General features: G+C 41.0%; 1 protein-coding gene across 1 annotated transcript in view; it reads right to left on the reverse strand.

The window, feature by feature from the left end:
• Positions 1-26,691, reverse strand: part of SORCS3 (sortilin related VPS10 domain containing receptor 3) — a 293,071-nt gene that overhangs the window by 119,262 nt on the left and 147,118 nt on the right. The window contains exon 4 of the mRNA XM_065638696.1: positions 15,814-15,972. Within this exon, the coding sequence (XP_065494768.1) occupies positions 15,814-15,972 (159 nt within the window). The remainder of the gene's footprint in view (positions 1-15,813; positions 15,973-26,691) is intronic.

Consider the following 26,691-nt stretch of genomic DNA (forward strand, 5'->3'; position numbering starts at 1 on the left):
TTTAAGAAGTGTACAGGTCCTGCACTGGGAGAATCCCTCTCTGGACAATTCTGGTCCCCACACACAGCCTATGCTCTGTGCTGCCTGGGACCAAGGCCCAGAGAAAGAGTCACCAGAGTGGATGGGAGTCTTGTTTTCCCAGAAAGAGAACACAAATGCTGCCCATAAGACAACTCTGACTGTGAAATAAATTCTATGAGTAAAAAGATTATAAAAACGAGGTAGAAAACTTCAGCTTCTGATAGTGCTGAGGATGCAGCTTTAGTGAATATTATCTCCTACTTAAGCATCCTGGTTGTTGTACCATCTTCTACAATTCATTATTTTAGACCATCTTCACTACTGCATGCTTGTCGTATCCTGTCCTATAATAAATCAAGAGAACTAAAATTTAAGAAGAAATGGACTGTATATCTTGATTCATGGGATGCCTTAAGTACTAAAGCAAACTTTCTTCCATGAGCTTGAATGCATAATAAACTTGCAGTTCCTTACAGCCTTATTCTCCTACTCCCCAGTCAGCTCTGGGCTCTACCAGGGGCTCTTTGAGCTTGGAGATGTTCTCCAGTACTGCTCGTATAACACTGTTCAAATCCTGCGAGGTAATTCAGTCTAGCTCTCGCTAGCCAAATTTCTCCTTGGCCAAATTCCCTGGTAATCCATGCACAGACAACATGCAACTATTGAAGGGAAAAACAGAGCTCGCTTACACATGTACCTATCTCTACACACACACAGCCAAGCCAGAGGGCACATGTAGGAAGGAGTTTCAAATCTGGGAAGCTCCAGGGGAATATCCTTTCCTTCATGCTGAACAGCAAGTGGTCTCATGGAAGATGAGAGACTGTGTCCTCCCTGCACTTCACAATGATTCAGTTCATCCCAATCCAAACATGCAGCAGAGACTGACAATACCTCCCACGCCCTGGCACGAAGGGCAGCTTATGGATGTTTACAGGACAAACCCAAATGAACAGCATCATTGTAAATACCAACCACCATCAGGGAAAATTTAGCTTGACAGCTGCAGCTGAAACTGTCACTGCACTGAGGCATCACTGCCAGAAAAATCACCAAATGAGAAACTCGCATGTCTCAGGGATCCCCTAGGGCTGCTGGGCATACACCATTTCCACTGTCATCCCTGATTCAACCATCAGCTGGTTCCTGCAATCAAACAGTGGAAAACTCTACCTTTGGAATAAATGAATCTGCAATTGCAGATCATGCCAGAAAAAGAAAGCTCTTATCCAACCCCTTTCGCCAGCTCTCTAGGTTTCTGTATATTCTGTGGTGTCTATATTTAAGCAATTTATCCCATTTATTATGATTCAAACTTTAACTACATTCAATCCACTTTATGAAGCAGGGTGAAGAAAAAAATAAAACCACATAAAAATCCAGCAATAAGCAAACCGTGTCCAAGGCAACAACTAGAGTCAAGAAGTCACGAAACTTGATATAAGGTAACTTTAATTCTTGAAGTTAACCTATGTTCAACAGTGATGCTGCAGCATAATTCATAAGGGAAGCAAAGGCTGCAGAGGAAAAATAAAGCAGCCTTCTCTGCGCTGTCACTAAAGAAAACACACAACTCATCTGGCTAGGGAACATTGGACTCAATTTTGCAGCAGAATTTTCAGCTTTGTCACATTTGTGCTGTTGGGTATGTGTGCATAACTCTCGTGGACTTGCACCGAGATCTGAGGAAATCAACTGGCCTGAAGCAAGTGCTGTGTTAGTCAGAAGACAAAACCAGAGTCCTGTTTTGGCAGCAAAACTTTTGATGACATTATTGTTCTCTTACTATATGGCAGGAAAGTCCCCTTGGGTACAGTATGTTCTGCTAACATGTTATTTGGATGTGCTGTTATCACTTGAACACTGCAAGTATAAAATGCTACCAAATCTACATTCAGACAGGTTATGATCACTGAGCCTCTGGCAGAAATGAGCTGCCCAAGGTAGGAGGCTGGGGGAAGGATCAAATTTTCCTCCTTTTGCACTACAGAATCCCAAGGATTTTCTATAAAGCTTTAAGCTTGGCTGTTTGTTTCATCAATTGTCTTTCTCTCAAACATATCACCCTTCATTTTGGTGCCTCAGCTCTTCCTTTTATCATACAATACTCTGGATCCGCCAAAATTTTACTGCATCATGCCCTAACTTTCATTTTATAGCCATCCATGGTCCTATAAAAATCAATTGAACACAAATCTAAAGAATTTTATTACTTTGGAAGAACTTCTTGTAACTGCCACGAAACTGTTGTGGGGCTTCTACTGCAAAAATTCTAACATACACACAAGCAATGTGCACATCCCATACAAACAGGCCACCAGTCTTCTCCCAGACAACCTACATGGAAGATCCAGTAGAAATACACACCAAAATGCAACTGAAAATGATCAGCATTTACAATGATGAACAAAAATCTCTCTTAGAAGCATAGACGGCCTGCAGGAGAACAGTTCTAGAATCAGGAGATTACAAAAACCTTGGCTTTTTTGCCTTTTTTTTTCTAGATAGAAAAAGATAGAAAAAACTAGAAGATAAAGCTTCTGGTTTTATTAACAGTGAGGAAGCATTTGAAAAACATGATTCCTAACCTTTTCTAAGCCACAGAAGAATCCAGAGAAATATGAGAGAGGATAACTGAAGCTCTTCAAGCACCTTCCTGATTTTTTCTCTGCCAAATTAATGACTTTCGAGGGACCAATTAATGATTTCTAAAAGCTTGAGATTTCTCGTTCTGAGGTGCCAGACCAGAAAATCCAGGCAGTGGTCTCTCTTTTCACCACTGAAGCAATGAGCATGAAAACCTGAAACACACACTGGGTTACCATGGAGTGTATGGGACATTTGAATCATCTGTGCCTACTGTGAGAACAAAGGACTTACGGCTATTCCTTTGGCACCGTTATTCCCCAGAATAATATTCATTACAAGCAGTTTCTATCAGAAGGAAAAAAAAAAAAAAAAAGGGGGAGAGGGGGAAAAAAAGAAAAAAAAAATAGGTGAATTTTCATATGTCAAGGTTGAACAATAGGAATAAATAGTTGTCTTAACATAAGTGATAGCTTGCACACAGGCAGATGAGTTCAGAGACTGCATCTCTCAGCAGGCAGATTTTAGAGAAGAAAAACAAACATGTGCACTGGAAGGAATAAACTACATGCATCTTGTTTTCTTGAGGGAACAGAATACCATGCATATTTTCAGGCAAAACCCTCCAGTGATATAAATCATCATTTCCCTGCTAAAACCAACGGTCCCACACTGAATTTCAGCTCCTACATATGCGACTGCACACAACTTTTGTAAAGCAGCTCAGGTGTGCTATTAGATCAGAACATGGTTCATTTCCCTGCTGAAACCAAGCACTGGAGGCAGGGATGGTTTGTAGGGACTCAAAAAGGGAGGAGAGAGAGACAAACTTATTTGTAAAAGGCAACCTAAAACAAAATTAGGGCCACATACCAGCTTCCAGTATTACAGAAAACTGTTTCAAACAATAGCCACTAAATTATTTGAAGTTAAATGTAAGAGCTTTTTAGTATACTGCTGTGCTACAGTATAAAGAGGGGCCCTCTCTGCCCTGTGGCACATTTACCACTACGGCACCTGCTGATGTGAAATTCCCACCTGGTGTCCCCACTCCAACCGCACTGGAAGTTCTGCCACAGCCTGAAGCCTGGGGAGAGATGTGGTTGCAAGAAAAGGAACTCCTGTAACATTTCTACAGGACCACATGGGCCAGCGGAGAGCAAAACGAAACACAGTTTAGGAAGCCTGGGTAACATTGCAGCACTGCCAATGGTCAGCTGGCTAATTCTTGCATAGCTTGCTCCACCTTTCTGTGCTTCAGCCTCTCTCATTGCCTTGTCAACTCTGCCTCAGTATTGGCAACCATCAGGCTGTGATTTCTGAGACATCTAAATCTCCTTCCACGACCGTGGTAGGTAACAGGACTGTGCTAATGCAAGTGCTGCTAGGTAAACCAGGTGATTCCTCCTGGCCATGGCACAAAGGGAGCTACTAAGAACCGCATGGTGCAAAAGTCGCAAGGGCATCCTTGGATCTACAAAATCAAGTAGACCCCTCACTGAAATCAAGTCACAGGCGCTCTGTATGGTCTAGGGCCAGGCTGTAGGATCTGATGGCCAGACTGAGTCCTGTACATCCTGAACTGCAATGGAAAGCATAGTTACAGTAGCAGCTAGAAGTAAAACACTGGCACAGACTTTGGTCCTTGGCACTGTCAACCGCAGCCAAGGCTCTGCATCAGGATCAGGGCTGTATAGTGCCTAAAGATTCCCACCCCTGGATACTTCACATGTCCCTCTCTCCAAGTACTAGCAGTTTTTTCAGGTTAGGCAATTATGCCAGAGGTTCAGCACCTGCTAAGAGGAAGCTGAAACACCCCTGCCTTAGGGGCAGAGCTGAGAGCAAGGGACAACAGCCTGCCATTCCCAGGCCAGCTATTCCCACTCCTGACTGTGAGCTCCTGATCTGGCACGTGGAAATACACCCCTCAGGAGCACCCTCACAGACTGCCCCAGTTGTGGGTTGCTGATGATGTAGCAAATAGGCATGTGCATGCATGAGTGGGGAAGATTGTACCTTCCCTCCTCAGCATCATCCATCTAGCTGGCTGCCTCAAGGACACTGGTCTATCTCATCCCAATCATTCATCTTTGAGGACATTAAAGATGAAAGTATTGTCTTAAGTAGCCCACTGCCATCCTAATGTGCAATACTTCCAAACTTTGAGACCTTTTATTGTCAAGGCAATGTGCAAATACTAATTAATGCTGCCATTACCCAGACAGAAAGAACAGTCCCTGTTGGGCAGATTTCTAACAGCTCTCAGCTGCCTGAATCACTGACAGTAATGGGAGCTACTGGGTCCCAAATCCTTTTGGATAAAGCATGACCCCTCTTGGTTAATAAAACATAACAGTTTCTTAAACACCACATTCCAGAAAGCACTCTTGATCTGAAGGATTTAAATAGTGTCCCTCTGTATTCAATTCTACATGCCCACAGTCATACTTTCAGGTGATGGCAGACCCATCATCCCTGAGCTATGGCTTTAACACCCCAAAGCATTAAAGAAAGATAAGAGAAGTGGAACTACCTAAAATTCCAACACTAAGAGCCCATACATGATTTGTATGTCCCTGCAGGCACTTTGCAATAGTGAATAAGCCTGTCCGTATAAGCACTTCACACCCTAATGTATAAAGGATTACATACTTACAGTCCTTAATCCACAAAACCACTTATGCATAACCTTAAAATTAGGCCCAGACTAAACCATTTGGCTTCTCTGAGGTCAGGTTTGACTTTTTTTTCTCTGTTAAGCTCTACATTTTATATGTGGTGCTATTCAAAATGAATTTTTGATGACAACTCATACAAGTTTATGTTCTTAGGCTCCTCTTATTTCAGCTGCGATATTTTGGGTTAAACTTATCCTGTTGTTCTTTGGACTAAATAGCCACATTTCTAAACTCAAGCACCACATGGAGTCAATTCAATGAGAGTGGAAAGGACACCAAACTAAAGTCTCCCACGGTCAGCAGCAACAGACAGCTGAGTGGAGTTAACAGTTGCACTCTTTCTTCAACTGAAAGTGGTATCACTGATAGTTCTGCTAAACAGGTTTTAGAGGAGACTTAATGGTGCCATCAGGCCGGGCAAATACTGAAATGGAGCTTTGAAAAGCAATATGGAAGGCAAAGAAAGAAAGAGAGAGAGAGAAAAAGCAAGAAACAGAAAAGGGAAAAAAGGCCAAGTAAACCCTTCTGGATTCATCTCATTTCACTGAAGCAGCCTAGTAGGTAAGTCACATCTACACAAATGAATCCTGATAAAGAAAAGCAAAAGACTGGTAATTCCATCTTTGCTTGCACGTCATGTTTGCTCTCTCCTCCAAGGCGTGGGTTATTATAACCTGTAGGCACAATAGCAGGCACTTGGAAACTTAATGCTTTTTGTTGCTTTGATCATATTGGAATCCCATCCCTTGTAATCCCTTTTGCACACATTCAGACAGCAGGGTTGGTTTCAAGTCCCCTAATCTCAGGTAATATAGCAAATACTTACATCTCAGCAAAGGAAATTACTTTCTTGACAGTCAGTGGAGGTCTAGTCAATACAAATGAGTCTAAGGTACAATTTACCTCATCCTAAAATAGTCACCTGCATTTGCTTCTAGAAATCAATCAACACCATTCAGTAGATCACCACCAACCACTATGCGCAGCCTCTGCACCTTATATAGGTATACGTTGCTACATTTTAGATCTCTACAGCCAGGCAAAATAAATCATGCTGCTGGTGCTCTTATTCTTTAGCCTTCTTCATTCCTTCATGTTTATTCCCATCTACTATATTTATAACCACCTCTCACCCCACTTAGGCTCCAGATAAAATCAATATACATCTATGATTTAGTGTGGCCCAGGAATAAACCAGAGGATCCTTGCTCTGTTACATGATGAACTAGGTTTCTTCGGCAGCAGAGCACATTTAAGCATCAAATGTGTCTCCTCCCATTTATCTCTATATTTTCCTTCTCAAAGTAAAATCTGTTCATGAAGTATCTATAACATAAATAAAAGGCATTAGGAAAGTCTGTTCCAGCTAAATCAAGTTTCACAAGCAGTTACTTTCTTTTTGCCACGACAAATCATCACAAGCCCAAAGTTCACTATTTTGCTAGGACAAAATTCATTGGACATTTCTGAAGTAGAGCCAGGGCTGCATAATTTAATTTCCCATCTCCTATTAAAACTGCCAAGCTTACCATAATCGGAATGATAAACTCAGAGTCATATGTCTTCTTTCCGACAGTAATGCCCATCAATACTTCAAATGCAAACAATTGTGACATTTGACTTTATAAAAATTACCTGATGCACCAATACCACTTAATTGAATCATTTAAAAACTGCTTTTGTTACATTTAATGAATGATATATTATACTGCAATGAAACATGGAGCAATACAAATACTTCACAATGCTAACAATTAAGGCTCACTTCACTTACGGCAATTGACAACACAAGTGCTCCTCACTTCATTCAGTTTGTGCATTCCAAATGAACTGGTTAGCGAAAAGGGTGCTTCTTTGCTAATGAGTTTTGTAATCAAGGCATCTATTTTAATTTCAAATTGGCTAGATTGTGGGAAATTGCTGAATCAAATGACTGGTTCTAATTAGGATTATAAAAATATTCATCATGCAGCAGAATTAGCGCAAGGACTTGATTTCCCTACATTTGCATATAACTTTAGTTTAAGAGTGGAAAAAAACTCCTGATAAATTGTCTTCCTTTTAATGAATTGAATAAACACTATATCTGTTTTAGTCGTCCTTTCATTTAAAGGCACTGATACATATTCATGATTTGTAAATGAAGTTAAGTGATTTCAATTCTTCAGTTCATTACCATATTGAAGAAGAGACTTCTGTAAATTGCCGTTAAATATTCCCAGTCTCGAGGGTTTGGTGGGTGGTGGCTTTTTTCATTTGGTTTCGTTTTCTTTAACTTTACTAACATTTCAGTTTATCTGTTTGATGGAGCCCTGCCTGCCTGAGAGAACTGCTGGCAGGTGGCTTGTCCAGCAAAGGACACATGATATGTTTGTATAACCTGATGTTCTCAGAAGAGCATTCAAAAGGCAAAGAGATGAAAGGCTTATTTGTGGTTAAGTCATGGGAACAGGACTCTATCTGGGTTCAGTTTCTGACTTTGTTACAGTCCTCAGTGGTAGTTAGGCAATGAAACACTTTAATGACCTGTGCCTGAATACACTATGGATACTCCAGGGACAATGCTTTTTCTGTCAGCTTCGCGTTTAATTGCAAGCTCTCTGGAGCAGGGATTGCTTCTTAATATGAATCTGCAATACAATGGACCAGTCGGTATGGTAGGGATTTCTAAGAGCAGTTACTGCAATATGGCTTGTATTACACATGAAACATTAAGTGTTTCTTTATAGCTGGGCAACATACTCACTTTATTTCATTCCTTAGTATGTTAGGCCTGTAGGAGTAACTTCTTTCTCCTTTGGGTGAAGAAAAGAATGCAGTACGCATGCCTCCAGCTTCACTCTGCAGGGTGCTCAAATGCCATGTGACTGGTACAAGATAAATTTCAAAGCTGAGTATTGTATCCATAGGACTGGAACCACAGCCATTGTGCTCTTCAGATATCAATGAGCCATGATAAGAAATTAGCCCCAGTGTGTTCTCTGACATCATACAATTAAATGGTGATTCTACCATGAGGATCCATGAGGGAGCAGAAAGAGCTTATTTTCCTTGTTAAATATAATGTTCACATCTTGCTAAGAAAAGCTGAGTTTTACTCCAGAGGTGCAGTCTCGAGCTGTTGCTGATAAAAGGAGAAGTGGTAACTGTAGTTGTCAGAAGTGTGAGCATCTGAATACCAGGAGTGCTGCTGAGGACAAGGTGACAGCTCCAGGAGCCTGCTGATTTATACCAAAATGAGATGTGAGGCAGCCACCAAGCCACCTCTCCTCATCAGCCCCACACCTCAGTTCCTAAAGAAAGAGAACCTACAGGCCTGGGCTGGAGTCACATCTCACTTTGGACATGCAGCAGCTTAATTTCAGCATGGCTGCAGTGAGCAGCTGCTCTCATAGAATTGCACTGTCCAACATTAGGAGTTCCAACTCAGAGCACACCTGACACCAGGGCTTGGGGCACTTACTGGGAATGAAGGAGAATATAACTCCCCAGTGTCTGTGCTAGGGAAGCTGGGCAGAGCAGATGGAGGGGGAGTTAAGCCTGACACCCTGTAGCACTGGCAGCCCCTGAGACACAGAGCCCAAGGGTCCTTCAGAGCACTGAGGGCTCTCTTAATGTCCCCGTTCAGTGACCTACTATGACAAGGAAAGAGGAGATGAGGATTTGTCTTTTTCTCAATGTGCATGCACGTATAAAGGACTCAATTTCTTTAGATAACTCCTCTTCACAAGGAGCCACATGGAGAGGACAAGAGGCAAGGAGTATAAGTTGCATCAGGAGGGCTTTCATCTTAATATAAAAAAATACATTTTTTACAGTGACAACAGTCACTGGAACCTCCCCACCAGGGATGTAGTGGAGTCCCCATCACTAGATGCTTTCAAGAAATGACTAGACAGGGTGCTAGATAATCACATCTGGGCTCCCTTTCCCACAAAAGGTTGGACCAGATGATCTTTCAAGATCTCTTCCAACTTGGGCTGTTGTATAAGTCTACAAAAATGGCTCATCAGAAAGGATCCCAGACGAAGATGGATGACTGCCTAGAATAAGGTGCCTACATGAAACCAACCTTGCCCTCCTCTCAGCAGGTCCAACTGGATAAATTTGGCAGCAGCACCTCACTCAACTGGACACTGTCAAAAAAAAAAAAAATACCACCCTTAACAGCCGAACTGCCCCATGTCATACTGGGAGCCTGGGCCCAAACTTCAGGAGACAATTTCACCTGGCAGCAGAGAGGCATTACCTTCATGGCTCTGGTTCTGTGTGTCTAGGCTATTGAAAAAAAACTTTCCCACATAGTCCTAGTGTTATCTGTGGTCCTTTTTGATAAATTCAGCAGTGTCTAGTCAAGATAGTCAGGGCTCTGACATGCACCACATTCAATTTTCAGATAACTTGCCACATCTCCAACACTGAAGGAATCTCCCCAGTCAGACCTGATACTGCCAGGTGCAACTTGGTGATACAGCAGAATGTTATCTTGCACATTTTATTTATCACCTCAACTGAAGAGATATTAAGACACCCACTTTCTTTTGTTTACCTCCTGATGAAGATTAATCTCTGTGGAGGGAGAAGCCACTGATTGTCAAGCTTGTTTATCCAAATGTTTATCTCAAATTCATAACGGTGTAGCAGGGGAATTTAAATTGGTCTGTTACTGAATTATTTAGTCTCTCATCTATTCCCAGGGGTTCCAAATTACAGTTTGGCCTGTAAGGAACAGGTGGAACTTTATCTCTTTGCATATTCTTTTTCTCTTAACAATGGTGATTTGAAATATTTAAAATCTCTCTGTCCCTGTTTCCCTAATATTTTATCTCTTAAAAAAAAAAAATTAAAAAATCATGCATGTTGCTCTGCAAGAAGTTTCAATGTCATTCTAAGAGAAATTCCATGGAACTGTAAACTCTCCTCCATTTCCACCTCCAGACTGATCCATTCCCCAGAGGGGTACTGAGGTGTGGAAAGTTGAGCTTATTGAAAATTAGTTGGTTCCATGGATAAGTGAGACAAATGATGAGGCACTTGAAATATTAGTATCAGAAATGCAAGACTGATTCAAGACATTCATCCCCAGCCACTATGAATGGCAGCAATGAAAATGATACCTCATGTATATGCTGGTAGACTCTGACCTTTCACAGCACTCCGTAAAGCAGTTTCCAATACTTTCCAACAAATAATATTACACCTTTTCCATGTATTCCCTTTCCCATCACACTTTGATACGAGAGTCATTTCAAATGGCTTCCTACATATTTTCTGCAAAAACACATGAGAAGTGGAGGATGAAGCCCCATTTTCCCTTTGTTTTGGCTCATGTATCCAAGCACCAATACAGACACTACTAGTGAGACCCAGCCTGACTTGCAGTCAAATTGCCTGTAACATTTACACAGTGTCCACCTTCTGTCAAAGGCCACAGGGGGCCATTTACAGAACCAACATGTGCACTCATCAGATTGCACTATTTTATCAATAAAGTAGACACACACAAAGCTACTGGGAAGAGATCCAAGATTTTCTACTCACAAGATGCAATTAATCTCCCAGGGCCTGATAATTGCACAATGCCACATGGCTGCTCAGGGGGGAGTAGTATACCCGCCCATGCTTGCTTAAAGCCCTGCAAAAATTCCTTCTGTCTATGCTTTATATGTTGTGAGAAGACATTAAGGTCTATGAACTTGCTACACATTTGTGCCCACACAAACAGATTTCTTGGCTCAGCCATACTGCATTTATTTGATAATACAAGAGACTTAGCAAGACAGAGGAGGGTCATAACCAGCTACAAAAATTAAGAACAGGAATGATATGCTGCGTTGGCTCATACTGAGGAAGTATCCTCAATAACTCATTGAATACTCCAAAGAGGAAACAAATAGTAGTGGCTGTGATTTGTCCTTATATGAACAAAACAAGCAGCAGCCACACAGCAAAACATCTTTCAGAAAGCCTGCTGAGCTCGATCCATCTCACTGAATCTTCTCCCTTGCTCCCTGGAATAGCCCCAAGTAAGAAGGTGAGGAACAATACCCATGTGGGAATGGTAATAAAAGATTTGAGGACTGAACTGATGCTGTAGTCAATTATTTCAGTTGATGGAAGAGAACATCAGAAAGCCTCTAACTTTCTCAGCTATGAAGTCATGTTTCAAGGAAGAGTTCTAGTGAGAAGAAATGGGCTCTTTCTCTAAAACAAGGGGAAGGTCATTTTTGGACATAAGATTGCTGTGAGGCTTGACTTTTAAACTGGAATCACATGAGACTGGTAGGAAAAGTCCACAAGTAGGTATAAAAACACATCCATGCAAGGGATAAGCTAGGGAAGTGGGGTTATTCAACAACAAGGCTATAGGAGGAACAGTGAGAAGGACAGTAAGTCTTTCCACAGAGCATACTGCAAGGCCTGAACATCAAGGCTGAGAGTAAGAGAGAGCGAGCAGGACAAGCTGGAAGCATAAGCTTATGATCAGAATTACACCTGACAATTGCATAACAGTGACTGGCTGAGAAAATTCACAAATAGAATACTACCACAGGAAGGTATCACTTGCTCAGGAAAGAGGGGACGAGCCTTGCATGTCACAAATAAATACACTCAGTCTGAGGTCTCACAGCATTCTCCTAGGCAAGCTAAAAGCCTGTAGGAAGTTGCTATTAGCTGGATAAATAACTAACTGGGATACCATAGTCTGAAAACAGTTATCACTTTGCCACTGCCAAACTGCAGACAATGTGTAAAGACCATGGTTCCACGCAAGGGTATGGTCGAGTTCTACATTATTCCATTTATTCCTCAGTCTTAAAATAGTGAATGCATCTTCTAAAACACCAGCTTGGAAGGGACAATTATTTTGTTAGAGGACAGAATGCAAAATGTGTTGAGTTTTTTTTATTTGGTTGGGTTTTTTTTAATCAACTGCACAAATAGACTAATATTCTTGTCAAATGTGTAGAAGTTAGCTAAAATGGAGAGAAGGAGGGATGCTTAGGATAAAAGAATGATTTAAAAAGAGGCTTGAATCACGGTCATGCAACTGTAGGTCAGAAGATCTCAGAGGAAGACTTTCTAAGAGGAAGATCCAAAATATTGACTATTTTTATTTCACACAAAAATTTAATATTGTTTTCTATTTTTATAAAGAAAACAATTTTAAAATCTTTTGAACTAGGCAGTGATAAAATCAATTATTTGTAGGGCACTAGCTGTTGATGTTTCGTTTTACTGTGTGGAATAACACACTATGCAAAATGGATTTTCAGATTGATAATTTTCATTAATTTCCAAGTTGACCACAGCTTGCTTACAACATCATGTTATTACTTGTAATGGAAAGAAAATTAATAAAATAAATATTAATCTGAAAGCTGTTTTTTAATCTAAGAAATGAAATGAAACTTGCAAACTTGTTTACACATTCACAGTTATGAGAGGATGGATTACATCTTCCCTTAATTGTTTCTGCTACTGGGAGTCAAACTGTATGTATTTGATTTGTTCTCAAAGTTATTTGCATTTTTAAATCTGCCTCTAAAGTAGTCATTACAAATAGACTTTAAAGGTCAAACACACTTTTAAAGCTTAGAGAGATGGAAGATTATGGTCTCCCACTGCAGGAGTGGCTGCCCCACTCAACATACACCAAGCCACTGACTTTCATCAGCACCTTCCTTGTCACAGTATCTGTGGATGAATATTACCTGCAGGTTACAGACTCATAAACTTTCTGTTTAATTGACCTTTCATGCATTTAAATCAAAAGCGTTTCGGAGCAATTGTATCCCAAAAACCTGGGTACATGAAGTGAGAAAGCAAGCGCTATTTGATCCAGCACCACCTATATTGTGCCAGGAGACTTCAGGCTGCCTCACAGGAAAATGGGCACAAAACGAAAGGCCAGAGGAGGACCAGCAGAACCAGGCTGCAGCTGGACAATGAGCCCCTGACAGCAGCATGGCATCTCTTTGGATAGCCTCCTCACAACTGCAGAGCACTACTGCAGCCTCTCTAGCCACTTATTTTAGGAGCTCTTAATATCTTGATGTCTCTCTTCCAGTCGGCAGCAGATCATGCCACTCGCACGATCCCATGATCACAGCTGGCACAGAGGGCACAGTATGGCAGTGTGGGAAGGTGAGATCCAAATCTGGCTGCTACAGAACAAGAGAGGAGAACAATTGCAACAGTCTTACGATGATGCACAAGACCTGATGAAGCTTCTTAAGGATTTAGGGTTTTTTAGCCTCTAGGACACTTTCTTCTTATAATTGGCCTAACCCACACCTAACAGAAGGTCACGGCTGACCTCTGGTTCCCACTCAGCTGTGGCACTACCCCTGTTTCCAGACAGGCAGGCATGAATTACACTGGCCTCTCAAAAGACTTCATCTGGGGACTTCCCACAGCACAGCTGTCACAGCCTATAGTGCTGCCTTCACACTCTAACAGCACAGCCCATTATCTCAGTATCAACTATAATGGAATGAAGTTGCATGATCCTGAACCAGAGTGACAATCCTTTTACAGCTCTTACCAAGCGAAGATGTGGCTGAGCACAATACAAACCTGGGTTATGTTAAGCAAACGCTTCAACTGGGAAAAGTGCTGCCTCCATGGTTCCACTCAAGGATCAACTTTCCACCAGCACTTAAGGCTGTCTTTCTGAACGCTGAAGAAAAGCATTATGAGTGGCCTTGATTGCAAAGGCAGATATAAAGGCAAAGCCTAAACTTCACGTTGCTCCATTTCCATTTGACGAACAAGCTGCAGAGCACCTCATCTTTGCTCTTACACCGTGGACAAATTTGTCCAGTTCCCGGGATAAAATGCGAGAAACCTCATGGTGAACCTTATAGTTCATTTTCCTTGGCTTTCTTGTGATCAGAAGAGAACAGCTGAAGTGGGCACTCGGATGCATTGGTTTGAAGGAGCAGAGGGAAAGATGTTCCTGAGCCACTATTGCTGTACTGGAACAGGGAAGTATAATTACAACATCATAGTCAAGTGCATGTGAATACTTTTAATTTCTCTTTCCAGTGGCTAACATATCGCAAAAAGACTACGAAGTGCTGGAAATAGAACTACAGTGTTTCAACCCAAAAGCAGATGCTCTACACTCACTACAGCTGGATCTCTTTGCAAACACATACTCAGCATGCCATATCTGGCTTTTCACATCCATCAGATGTCTGTTTCTTTCAGGGCTGGCCTTGTACAAACACCATTACTATTTAAAAGCTTTACCTCCAGTTTGAAAGTGGCATCAAACCATTCTGTTACATCAAATAGATTGGTCTTTCTAGCCTACTTCAAAATCCCTGTTAACACATCTGAGCGCACAAAACTATTTGACATTTGACTAACTCCTTCATACAGTAAGGACTTGATACTATGAAAGCAGTGTATTTACAATAGCTTTGTGCTTGCAAATGTCACTCAAACATTACCAGTAGCATAGCAGCAAACCAGCTGGTGCCTGCCATAGCATTCTGTTAACAAGGGGATGGAAAGGTTACACTGGAAAGTAGATCGTTTGATTATACTCTCAGCAACTACTTGGGTAAAGACTTGCACTAGCCTTTCAAATGAAATTCTGTCAAATACAAGAGGCACAATGTTTTAGGTATATTGTCCTTATAGCTGGGATATGAGACTGACTAGTTCAGAAAACTTGAAAAATAACTGTAGGAATTGAAAATCCCACCTAGAACACACATACTTAACAGATTAATGCAAAAAACTTAAAGTGGCTATTCAGCATGCTTTTACTTTCCAGTCTACGGATGACAGAAGAGAGGAAAGATAAAAGCTTGGCATCTTTTAAGCTTTCTAAAATTTTTAGCTTCATCATCCAGTCTATGTCTCAGCTTTGGGCTGTAGTGGGGACTGCTGTTGCAGAACTGAAGCACACGGTCTATAGTTATGACACTTTACAAGTCACATTGCACCCGCATTGCTCAGCAGCTTTCAAGGCAGATGAGAGCTCTGTAAGAACAGGCTTGCTGAGGACAAAGTAACAGACTTAAGAGTTGTCTCACTAAAAGGAGGCACTGCAAAGTGAGTTAAAAAGTGGCACAGAGGAGTTTGTCATTGTTACTGATTTCCAGATAACCAAGTTCAGTTTGCAAGCAGAAAGAGCGCTCTGTCACACGCAACAGCCAGCTGTTACAGACCAGCTCAGTCCCAGCGCCTGATCCTCAAAGGCAGCTCAGCAATCACCACAGCCTACAAATCAAAAGATTTTTAGAACAGTTCCATATTTGTCAAATCACAGATTCTTTTCCTCTTTGATAACATCACCACTACTAAAGTTTCCATACTCATCATGATCACTGTGTAACTTCACTCTCTTTAGCAAGCTTGCTTTGGAGTCATTGGGTGGGTTTTGAGCACATTTAAACCTGCAAGGTGAGAGCACAACAAAGCACACCATCTCTGGAAGTGTGACCTTCTTGACACTATCCCCTTCAACACCTGGCTCAAGAACTATTGAAATATGAAATAAATTGCTCACCTTTTGATCCAGACTGTAGGCTAAGATCCACTCCTCCTGCTTGGGGTGGAAGAGCAAACTCTGGATATAGAAGTTCAGACGGTACTTCTGGTAGGTAGCCCCTTCATCAGAGCTGATGAGGATGCTGCTCTCAATCTCTGGATCACTGAGAAGCATGATCTAAATAGAAAAATGGAGGAAAAAGAGTGTTGATGGAAAAGTGAAACTGAACATCGTTTTAAAAGTGAGATCGTACAGCACCGATTCCTATTAGATGTGTTCAGAACATTGCTTCTACAGTGTAAACAGCCCATAGGATTTCCCAAATAGGATTTTTCACTTCCATTTTATTTGATGATTCATTCATACATTCAGTGATTCTTTTTAATCATTATTATTATTTTATTTTTACCTAGATAAATTCAGAAAGCCCAGCAAGAATGAAGAATACTATGTTGACATCAAAGCTGAATTTGGTTGGGTATATCAACTTCGGACAGCCACACCAGGCTTTTCTGGTCCCTTTCCAGTCTACCAGCTCTTTTCCCAAATGTGGAATACTCTCTCCAAATGTACACAACAGGGCATCTCTGAGATTTAAGGCTCGCTATTTGGCAGCTTGCAGAGCTACAAATGGGGGAAACACCTCCCTGGAAATACAGAATGCCTACCTGGATCAGCCACTGGCATCTGAAAATAGTCTATGTGGGTGTGTGCAAACATTGATACATGACCTCATATATCACGCTTCCAATTTATACGGTAGGAGATATTCATGCACTCAGCGAACACATAATTTTCCCCAAGCGCGGGAAAGTGTATGACCTCAATTTGTACAGGGAGGAAAACACTTCTGAGACTCTAATTTTAATTAGAAAATTATTACCAATATTTTTAAATGGGTTGATTCCACATTATCAGATGGCATGCTCTACATAAATGTTATCAAGAAAAGTGTTGTGGAAACATTAACACCATCTTATTAACATCTGGAGAAAACGACACCACATTAAAGCAAATGCCAGTACCATAAAATAAAGGCAAACAGTAGGAAATAAATTAGAGCTGTGCTAAACACAGCATGTTATTGATACAATAGCTGAAATAAATATAGAAACTGTCTTTCAGCAGGAAAACAGATCCAGGAACTGCCTTTTTTTTAGCTAGCTGCAGAATGATCAGCTAGAGGAGATCCCACTGAAGTTTTTTACATTCGTATGTCCATGTTAACTTTTCTTATCCAGCTTCACAGAGCTACAGCTTCAAGACTACAACAGGGAAACACATTAATTTTGACAACCAAAATCAGTTTTCAAAAAATGGTGAGACTCTTGGTATGTTGGACCTTGATCAAGCAAAAAAATTTCAGTGCTTGCTTAATCTTAAGCACCTCGTTAACTCCATGAAGTCACCAAGGGAAAGTGAATGTAATGTAAATGGTTTTTGATCCTTCCCATTAAGAAATGAAAAGGGCCTTTAAAACTAGAACTGAACATGGTCTCATGGTGAAGTCACATGTATGAATCCAGAGTGAGGTCTGAGCTCCTTTGACATCCCTCACAAACACCCCTTAACAGTCTTATAAAGCAACCTCCACCTGTTCCCACAGGCAGCCACACCACAAGTCCTGGAAGAGTACACTTGGGTTGTGCTCTGGTGCAGAGAGTGGGAAATGGAAAACCTCCCACAGGCAGCTCCCTGGGAATTTAGAGCAACAAAGATGTTTAAGGGAGTGGAGCATCTCCCTTATGAGGAAAGGCTGAGGGAGCTGGGTCTCTTTAGCTTGGAGGAGACTGAGGAGTGACCTCATCAATGTTTACAAATATATCAAGGGTGAGTGTCACGAGGATGGAGCCAGGCTCTTCTCGGTGACAACCAATGGTAAGACAAGGGGTAATGGGTTCAAGCTGGAACACAAGAGGTTCCACTTAAATATGAGAAGAAACTTCTTCACAGCGAGGGTGACAGACACTGGAACAGGCTGCCCAGGGAGGTTGTGGAGTCTCCTTCTCTGGAGACATTCAAAACCCGCCTGGACGCCTTCCTGTGTAACCTCACCTGGGTGTTCCTGCTCCAGCAGGGGGATTGGACTAGACGATCTTTCGAGGTCCCTTCCAATCCCTAACATTCTGTGATTCTGTGAATTCTTGAGAATAGGTCTCAATGGCTTCCAACAAGAAGGAAGCTTTGGTATGTTTCTTCTTTCTAATCGGATCAAAACATGGATTTCATTTTGCTCCAAACAAGAAAGGTTTCCCCATTATTTCAAGATATTAATACTTTTTCTGTCACTGGTGACTTAGACTTCAACATCATTTTGTCCCCTGTTCATCCAAAGCGTATTTCCTGTGCCAGAGAACTGTAACATAGTTCAGTAAAAATCACTTGCATCTGCAGAATAGAAGAAGGATGCAATATTGCCAATACAACAAGATATTCCAGAGAGATCTTACATTTAAAAGGAAGAACACTTCAGGAATAAGAAGATTTTCCACCTGATGTTGCAGAAGGTTACAGAGTTAATGCTGTATATTAAAAGGTCGGTGCTAGAGTTCTGCGCTCAGATAAGGAGCACAAGACAGCCCACGAGTGCATAGAACTGATGCGGTACACACACAAAACATTCATGCTGCCCTTTTACACTCCATCTGCAACGCTTCGGTGGATAGTTCAACAAATGGGTCAGATGAGATAGAAAAGGTGTAATGTTTCCACCAGATGGTTCACAAAGTCAGGCAATTTGTTCCTCTGGAAGCATAACAGTGATTGCAAGATCAAATAACAAAACCACCAAGCTAGGAAAATTAACAGCTAGAGGGAAACTGAAAGAGTCTAAAAGCCACCATACCTTGTTGTAAGTGCCATCACATTAGTCATCCACCCCTCCATGCAGTTCTGATATCAACTCTCCATTCTTCCAACTGAGAAAGGAACACACCCAACATCTCTGTTGTCACCCACCCTCCCAAACAAGGTTGATCCTACACAAATGAGGATGAAAGAAACAGGAGGCTGAACCAGAGTGAAAAACAAAAGGTCATCACCAGTCATGCAGGTAGGCATGGTCCACAGTTTTATGTGGCAAGCAGGAAAAAAACAGTGGGAGCCTCTGGGCTTTATTCCCCACCCCCCCCTTTTTTTTTTCTCCTGGAAGCTATGGGGGAAGGGGACAACTTTTGGCAGGGGAAATAGCAGGATATTTGTCAAAGGCCCGAAACCTCCACTTCTCATTATGGGGCCAGGGCAAAGGATCCACCCCAGCAGTGATATAGATTAATCGCTTTTCATTAAGAGCCAATAAACAAACTCCGGTCAGAACAAGCACTTCTGCCAGCACCCTGTGTTGCCATTTATAATTGCCATAAGGAAACAGCAAAGGAACACCAGAGAGTTGTCAAATGTAATTTATAGGGTTTTAAGATCTAATAAGTTTCTATACTATTAAATTAAATAGCAGTCTTTATTAAAAAGGAAATTACATTTCACCTTGCTACATTCTAGAATATATACACACATATATAAAACATTATTTTCAGTTGCCGTCTTCTCTAGTCTAAGAGGAGAGTGGAAGAGGAGGCACGATTGATTACTGCTAAGAGCAACATACTTAAGCTGAGGTGGTTTATACTATATAGCTTTTTCTCTAAAGGCTATAGCTCAAGCTCCAAAATTCAGGCTTTTCATTAAGAGCCAATAAACAAACTCCGGTCAGAACAAGCACTTCTGCCAGCACCCTGTGTTGCCATTTATAATTGCCATAAGGAAACAGCAAAGGAACACCAGAGAGTTGTCAAATGTAATTTATAGGGTTTTAAGATCTAATAAGTTTCTATACTATTAAATTAAATAGCAGTCTTTATTAAAAAGGAAATTACATTTCACCTTGCTACATTCTAGAATATATACACACATATATAAAACATTATTTTCAGTTGCCGTCTTCTCTAGTCTAAGAGGAGAGTGGAAGAGGAGGCACGATTGATTACTGCTAAGAGCAACATACTTAAGCTGAGGTGGTTTATACTATATAGCTTTTTCTCTAAAGGCTATAGCTCAAGCTCCAAAATTCAGTGGACAATGAATGGCACACACCAGACAAAACAAACCAACCTGAAAATCAGACTGAACTTCAGGTTGCTTCTTAGGGGATGAATGCAGAGGAAGAGAGCAGGCTGGTACACGGTGTATCTTCTTTAAAGCAGGAGCTCTCAGGGCAATGATGACACATACAGAGCTCTTCTGAATGAAATCCAGTTGTGCAGAACACCAGACACCAGCAGGGGAAGTACACAGAAGGGAAATGATTCAGAGAGGCCACCTTGCAAAACCAACATAAACTACAATGTACAGCCTGAGATCTTTGGCATGTGATCAGGAAACACATCTGGCTCCAAATACTTCAAGGGGATTTATCCCAGGAAATAGGCAGCATAGGGTGCAGGCAGAAAGAACAAGGAGGGGAGGTGTCATAGCTATACCTGCCATGATGTATTTGGTACACAAACCACAGAAGTAGTTAAAGGCACTCAGATTTGTTGGAGAGCATGTAGGACCCTTAAAAGAGCTCTGAACAAATGCAGAAGCGGGGAGGAAGGAAAACGACACCACGTCACAGCACAAATCCACTGAAATGGCAAGCTGTCTGATTGGGGTAATATAATAAAAACTAAAGCAGGATGTGTAACTAAGGTCTGAGTTCCTGCTGCCCTGACTAAAATCTCAGGAGTGTCATTGTGTTAATGCAAACACCTTCCTCAGTACGGGTTTCACGTAAGCTGTGTCCAGGGGGACGACTCAAGATGGTGACACATTCCCACTCCTCTGCTCCAAGCTGCCCAGGCACGAAGATGACTGTGATCTGGAGTATTGAACCACACCAGTAATGAGCCAGCACACTTCTCATGGGCACAACACTAGAACATGCCCAGATTCTACTGGTTTGGAGCTACAGGGAGTCTGAGCTCATATCTGCCTGAATCTGTCTGCCGCAGTTATACCAAAGAGTCCTCTAGAGCTTGGCACTCGGTCCTTCTTCCAGCATCCTTCATGGTCCTGCCCTCCCTTAACAGGCCTGCTTGGCACATCACCACTACCCTTCTTCTTCTGCACCCAAAGCACAAGAACAACCGCCCCCATCATGTTACTTGTATCCACAGCATCAGATTCAAACGCTTTACCGCCGCTCTTGCTCCCTGGCTCTGTGTTATCCCAGCACAAGAGATCTGTTTCATACACAGCTGGAGCTTTTAATAAGCTATCTATGGACAAAAAAATGAAACAACCTGCCACATAAAAGAGATTTTTATTAATATCAGTTTTCATTGAATCCTTTTATTTTTTTTAGCCAACGTAAATTTTCACTGTAAATTACCAAAACGCATCTTTTTAAATCAGCACAGAGAAGTTTTATAGGGACAATACCTGTAGCAGTGGTACCACTGAGCTACATTAGCAGGAAGCATCCCTGTAAATTAATATAGAAGTCAGGTTCAAAATAAATGTATTTTGTTCCCAGAAATCAGTAGATAAACCATTGTGTATTGCTTTCTGATTTTCCTCTTCATTTTAATGTGCTTTTTATACGAGGCCCTTTTCAGAGGTCCCTGTCACATTCTCATTTACCTATATAAAGCACTATTCTAAAAAGAAATAAACAAAACAGTTAATAATAATTTTTTTAAAAAACCAACAAAACACACTACAAACCACCCAGGCTTCCATAGCTACAAAAGAAACCCAACTCCTTAGCAAAGTATTAGCAATTTGTTCTGTAGCACTGCCTCTTAAGTCGTCTTCTGCAATTGAAAAGGTAGTTCTGCCAAAAACAACGCTGCAAAAAAGAAACTTAAGGTTTCATGTTTACAGCTTCATAGAAATTTCCATATCGAATGTACTCAGCTTACATGTAAAGAGGCTTCTTTTTTTTTTTTTGGCCTCCTTCCACTAGATCCTCAACTCAGGAGCACTTTAGGTCCTTCTTAAATCCAGGCTACACCTACATTAACAATAAGAAAACATAAATCTGATTTTAAAAAGAAAAAACTTTTTTTTTTGTTTTCCCATTTTGATTTAAAACATTTAAAGAATTGAATGGTCCCACAAGACCTCTGGAGCTAAGCCTGCTTCCCCACAAAGTTTCTTATTACCTTTGAGTTTAAAAAGCCAAAGCATTTCAACAATTTATGCTGAAATGTCAATGCAAAAGGAGGATTTTTGCTTGTTTTGGACTTATGAAATCCTTTCCTCCTTTTAAAACCAAAAAAACCAAAATCAAATTACATTTAAAGGCTTAAAGATACAAAAAATCATTTTCTTCCTTCAAAACATCAATTCATCACAAGTATGTTCAATGTGAATAGTTTGGAACTCTCTTAGGTGAAAAGTAATTTTTTACTGTTGAAGCATTTTAGATTAAATGTTTGACAATCTGAAATGTCTCTCTGGCAAATATTTGGTTATTTATTCCCCTCGCATTCTTCCTCTCTCCTACATCATTACTGCAATTTACTTGCCCTGTAGGCTAAAGGATGCTCTCAGATGTATAGACACAACCTTAACCTCTCAGAACACAGCTGCAAAGCATACCTGAAGCCCTTCTATCCCAAGCGCATGGAGGACAGATGCAACTCATCACAAAGACAATCTCATCTTTTTTTGTTTCTTCTTCCCTCATCACGTGTCACTTAAATTAAAAAAACCCTTCAGTTTAATTAAATCAGCCCATAGCCATCTGAGACAAAAATGTACCCATGTCAGAAGTAACTGTCTACTTAGCAGCGAAAGCGACACCCATATAAATCAGCATTAAGCTACAAATATCTTTGCATGATTTGCACTAGTTTAGGAAACATACCTTAACTTTACACAAACTTTTACAGAAGATGTTCAGAAACGGCTGGATAGCTGTTGACTGCCCTGTAGATATACTGACTCCTGCAAAAATCAAAGGAAAAGGGAGCCAATCTCTGCCTTTCCAGTCACCAAGACCAGCATATCAGTCAGACAGAAAAAAAATATGAGATGGCAATGATAAAAAAAAAATCTCTTTGAGAGAGAAATCCTGTTTGATTACATACAACCCACTCCACTACTTAGTGATCAGCAGCTGTGACAAGAGGGACATCTTCTCTCTGGGAATCTAAAACAGACTTCCATGAAGAAGGCAACAGCTTCCACATAATTACTAACTTTGCACCCCAAAAGGAAAACTCTCATTGCAATCCCTTGTGTAACAGAGTAGTCCAGATTTGGGGCTCCCTCTTGCTCCACATGGGCTCAAAAACTTCCTTAAGGAAGAAGGATAACCTGTAGGCATCAGTCAAGCAGTAAAGGTGCACTGAGCCTTCATAAGAGATAAATTGTCTGGACCTAGCCCATTTCAACTTCTTGTAACTTGACTTCTTATTGCCCAAAATTTAACATTAATAACAGATTTAATTAATGAATATAGCACCAGATCACCATCTCCCAGAATCATAACGCTGTAATCTTAAAGGATGAAGTGCAGTGCACTCACTTTATAAGGGTTTATGAAGCATGTGTTATAAAAGTACCTCAACCATAAGGCTTTTATACCCTGGCACTCATTTCAATACAATCCCATAAAATCCAAGCAATCTTTAAGTGTTAAAGGTGACTTTCACTACTGTATTTATTATTGGATAATGAAAAATGAGTCAGACACCCATAGAAACAAAGCAATGAAATAGACTTTCCTGGGACTTTTGTGTTGGGTCTACATTACATGTACCGTGACCAAAGAACCAAATAGCTCTCTCAAGACCTTTCAGGCACTTCATGTTAATCTGTCTCCAGAACTTCCTATCAGGAATTACAGACCAACCTCTACTCTGCAGTGTCCCATTGTTTCTCACTGACCTTTCCAGATGCCAACAGCTGTTTCTGTAAGCATCCAACTCCCATGAAGGACCTCCTCCATAGACTCCTCCAGCTGTGCTGGACACTGCAGTTCTCTACTCTGGTAAGTTTGTTTGAGAAGACAGCATAGATCTCTGACATTAACATCAGTGGGAGCCCATCTGTGAGTTACCAATCTTTCCAGCACTGAGAGAGAATGAACAGAGCACATTATGCTGTTCAGATTACATGCAGGTCCTACATAAAATATCTTTTGTAGAGTGTACATGAAAGAAGAGGACAATTACAAGGTAGGAAGTAATAATCTATAAAATGAAAACTTTTTTTTTAACATAAACCAGAAGGGTGTTCTGGTGATATTGCAACACAAAAGAGGACATCACTGCGTTACTTGTTCATTTTTATAAGTATCAAGTCCTCTTCTGAAATGCCATATGTAATTCTGCTGCCCCCTTGTTGTATATATTTAGACAGCTCATCTTCAAAATAGAGAGCAAGTTTAATCATAAATTTTGTAAGTTGTATCACAACAATATTCTGCATAGATATCAAGACCATTTTGTCAACCAGAAATGATGGAAGCATAAACCTGCTGTCTGAACAGCACACTCTCCCCACCAGGATCAAGCTCCCCAGGTTCACTGTTAACTTGAAAAGCCCCTCAGCAGGATCTTGGTAGTCAGAAGTAAAACCAAGAGCTTTAGCTACAACCAACCAGATATGTGCCTTGTTTCAACAGAACTTGGAACTAGTAGTTCAAGGGCACATAAATCTGGCCTATGAGGATGAACAATCTACATGCATGAGATACTAGTACTAGAGATACTCAGGCACTAAACATACAATTGGAATACATAGTCCCAGCATGTAGTACATACAGTTGGCTCAGTCAGGGAAGAGTACGCATTTAAGATTACAGCATCTCAGTAATTCTTTCATTTGCTTCCTGTAAAAATTAAAAGGGATGGAGATGCCAGAAAGACTTTGGGGACACTCTGAGATAGAGCAGTTTGGTGGCTAAAGAATGATTATCTATTGTCCTCCTGACTGAAAATCCATAGGAGAGATATCTTACATTATTAACTCTGAGAAAAGAGATTAGTAAAAGCACAATCAAATGAGGACCAGCACTACTTTGCCTTTTCTAAAAAGATGGACATCAGCCCTCCGTGCATAGTTACAGTGAATAACCTTGGTTAATCTTTCTGATCTCTATTGTTTCTCATATTTAATTATATCCAGATCACAATTACAATTAATTGTTTAGATTTGTACAAAATTAAAATAGGCTCTTGGCGTTGCAGCCATACCTGCCATAAATTGCCATACCAAAACAAAACACATCACAGAATTCCCAGCTCACACACCCTGTGGAGAGAGCACTTCATTTAATTACCACCTCAAGCAGCTGCACAAGAGCACAGATGCACCTTGCAGGATGCCCTGGGGATAAGGAGCAAATCAAGGCTAAATTGGATACAGTGCAAGAGCTCCTCAAGGAAAACCACTCTGCCATCCTCCTTGGCAGGTGGGAAATGGAAATATACCATGGCTGTAAGGCTTACGCAAAATCAGAGCTGGGAAAAGAACTCAGATACTCTAAGTCTGCCATTCTAACCTGCCCACAATGCCAAATCCCAGGCTGCATCCAATTTGCATGCACAGGAGTGGAACAAGCCATCATGCTAGACCCAACAAAGCAGAACATCTCATCTTTGTTTTACTGCTAAGCAGGTCAGAACAACATGACTCCCCGCTTTCTCTTGTCTTTTGGCACTGGACACATGTACTTTTCACTTTTAATTACAAGGCACAACAAGCATTTTCTTGTTAAATTTCAGGTGCCAGTGGGGATGGAAGCCATCCAAAAAGCATGTGTTTGACCTGGCAAAGAGTGACTGATTGGCAACAGCCACATGCTTGGTTGTAAAACCTCATTGTCACGCAAGGCAGATTTTACCCAAGGTTACTCTATCCCATTATACTCTTGTTATAACTGCACGTTCTCCAGCTCCCCACAGATCATCAGAACAAAGTCTTCTGCCACCGTCATCCCATTTTCCTGAGGTGACTTTGGTGTTGTGTGCTGTTCAGCTATTTTGTCAATGGCTTTTCCATATCGCAGCATGTTCATGCCTAGGTCCCCTCTATGAACCACCAAATGGGTTACAAGCATCACCACTTATGGCTGGTTTTGATATAACCAGTTTGACCAGCACTTCCATGACTGGCCCTGAACCAGAAGGAGAAGGAATCCCAGCTGGTGACCTTAGGCAACCACCAGTGCTTCCACCAGAAAAACAGACACCAAATCGGCAGAAGGGAAATGTAAAGCTTCTGATCTGTATTATGCTTTGCTCTGGAGTCTGGTATTTCTGCATAGCACAGGTCTGTATGATGCCTTTTAACTCTTCTTGGTTTACATAGGGAATCTCTAACTGTCGCAATATCTGACACATTGTTTTGTGGTCACCAGCTTTTTCTAATGACATGCTAGGAACAGCTCTGATCCCAAACTGTGTGTCCAGAAAGAGAAAAGCAGCATTCACTGTTGTAATTATATGTTATTTGAGTAAATGCACGGTTTTGCTATTCTACATAGAACTACAACATAATTTTCACCATGATGGTAACTTACCACGTAAGCAGAAATAGCTACAGAAAATAATGTTATCAGTAAGGAGAGGCTGTGTGCACCACAGCTGCTGGAACTGAGAACATCATTTATATAAAAACACTCCTCTGATTATCGGTCTCACTTGGGAGAACACTTACGTGTGGGAATAAGTTTACTCACAGTAGTTGCCCCATTACAGAAAACAAAGAGATGTGCATGAATAGTTACTCACGGAGGGAAACTTCTGCAGCCCATATACAGCAGTCTACTTCGAGGACAGTAGAGTGTTTCATGACTCTTTAGAAAAATAAAAATTGTATTATCTATCTCCCTTGAGGCCATTAAACCTGAATACAATTTTAAATGCATCATTGCTTCTCCTCTGCTTACACACTTTATTTTTC

This window comes from Caloenas nicobarica, chromosome 7, assembly GCF_036013445.1.
Source record: "Caloenas nicobarica isolate bCalNic1 chromosome 7, bCalNic1.hap1, whole genome shotgun sequence".
In the NCBI taxonomy this organism is placed as follows: Eukaryota; Metazoa; Chordata; class Aves; order Columbiformes; family Columbidae; genus Caloenas; species Caloenas nicobarica.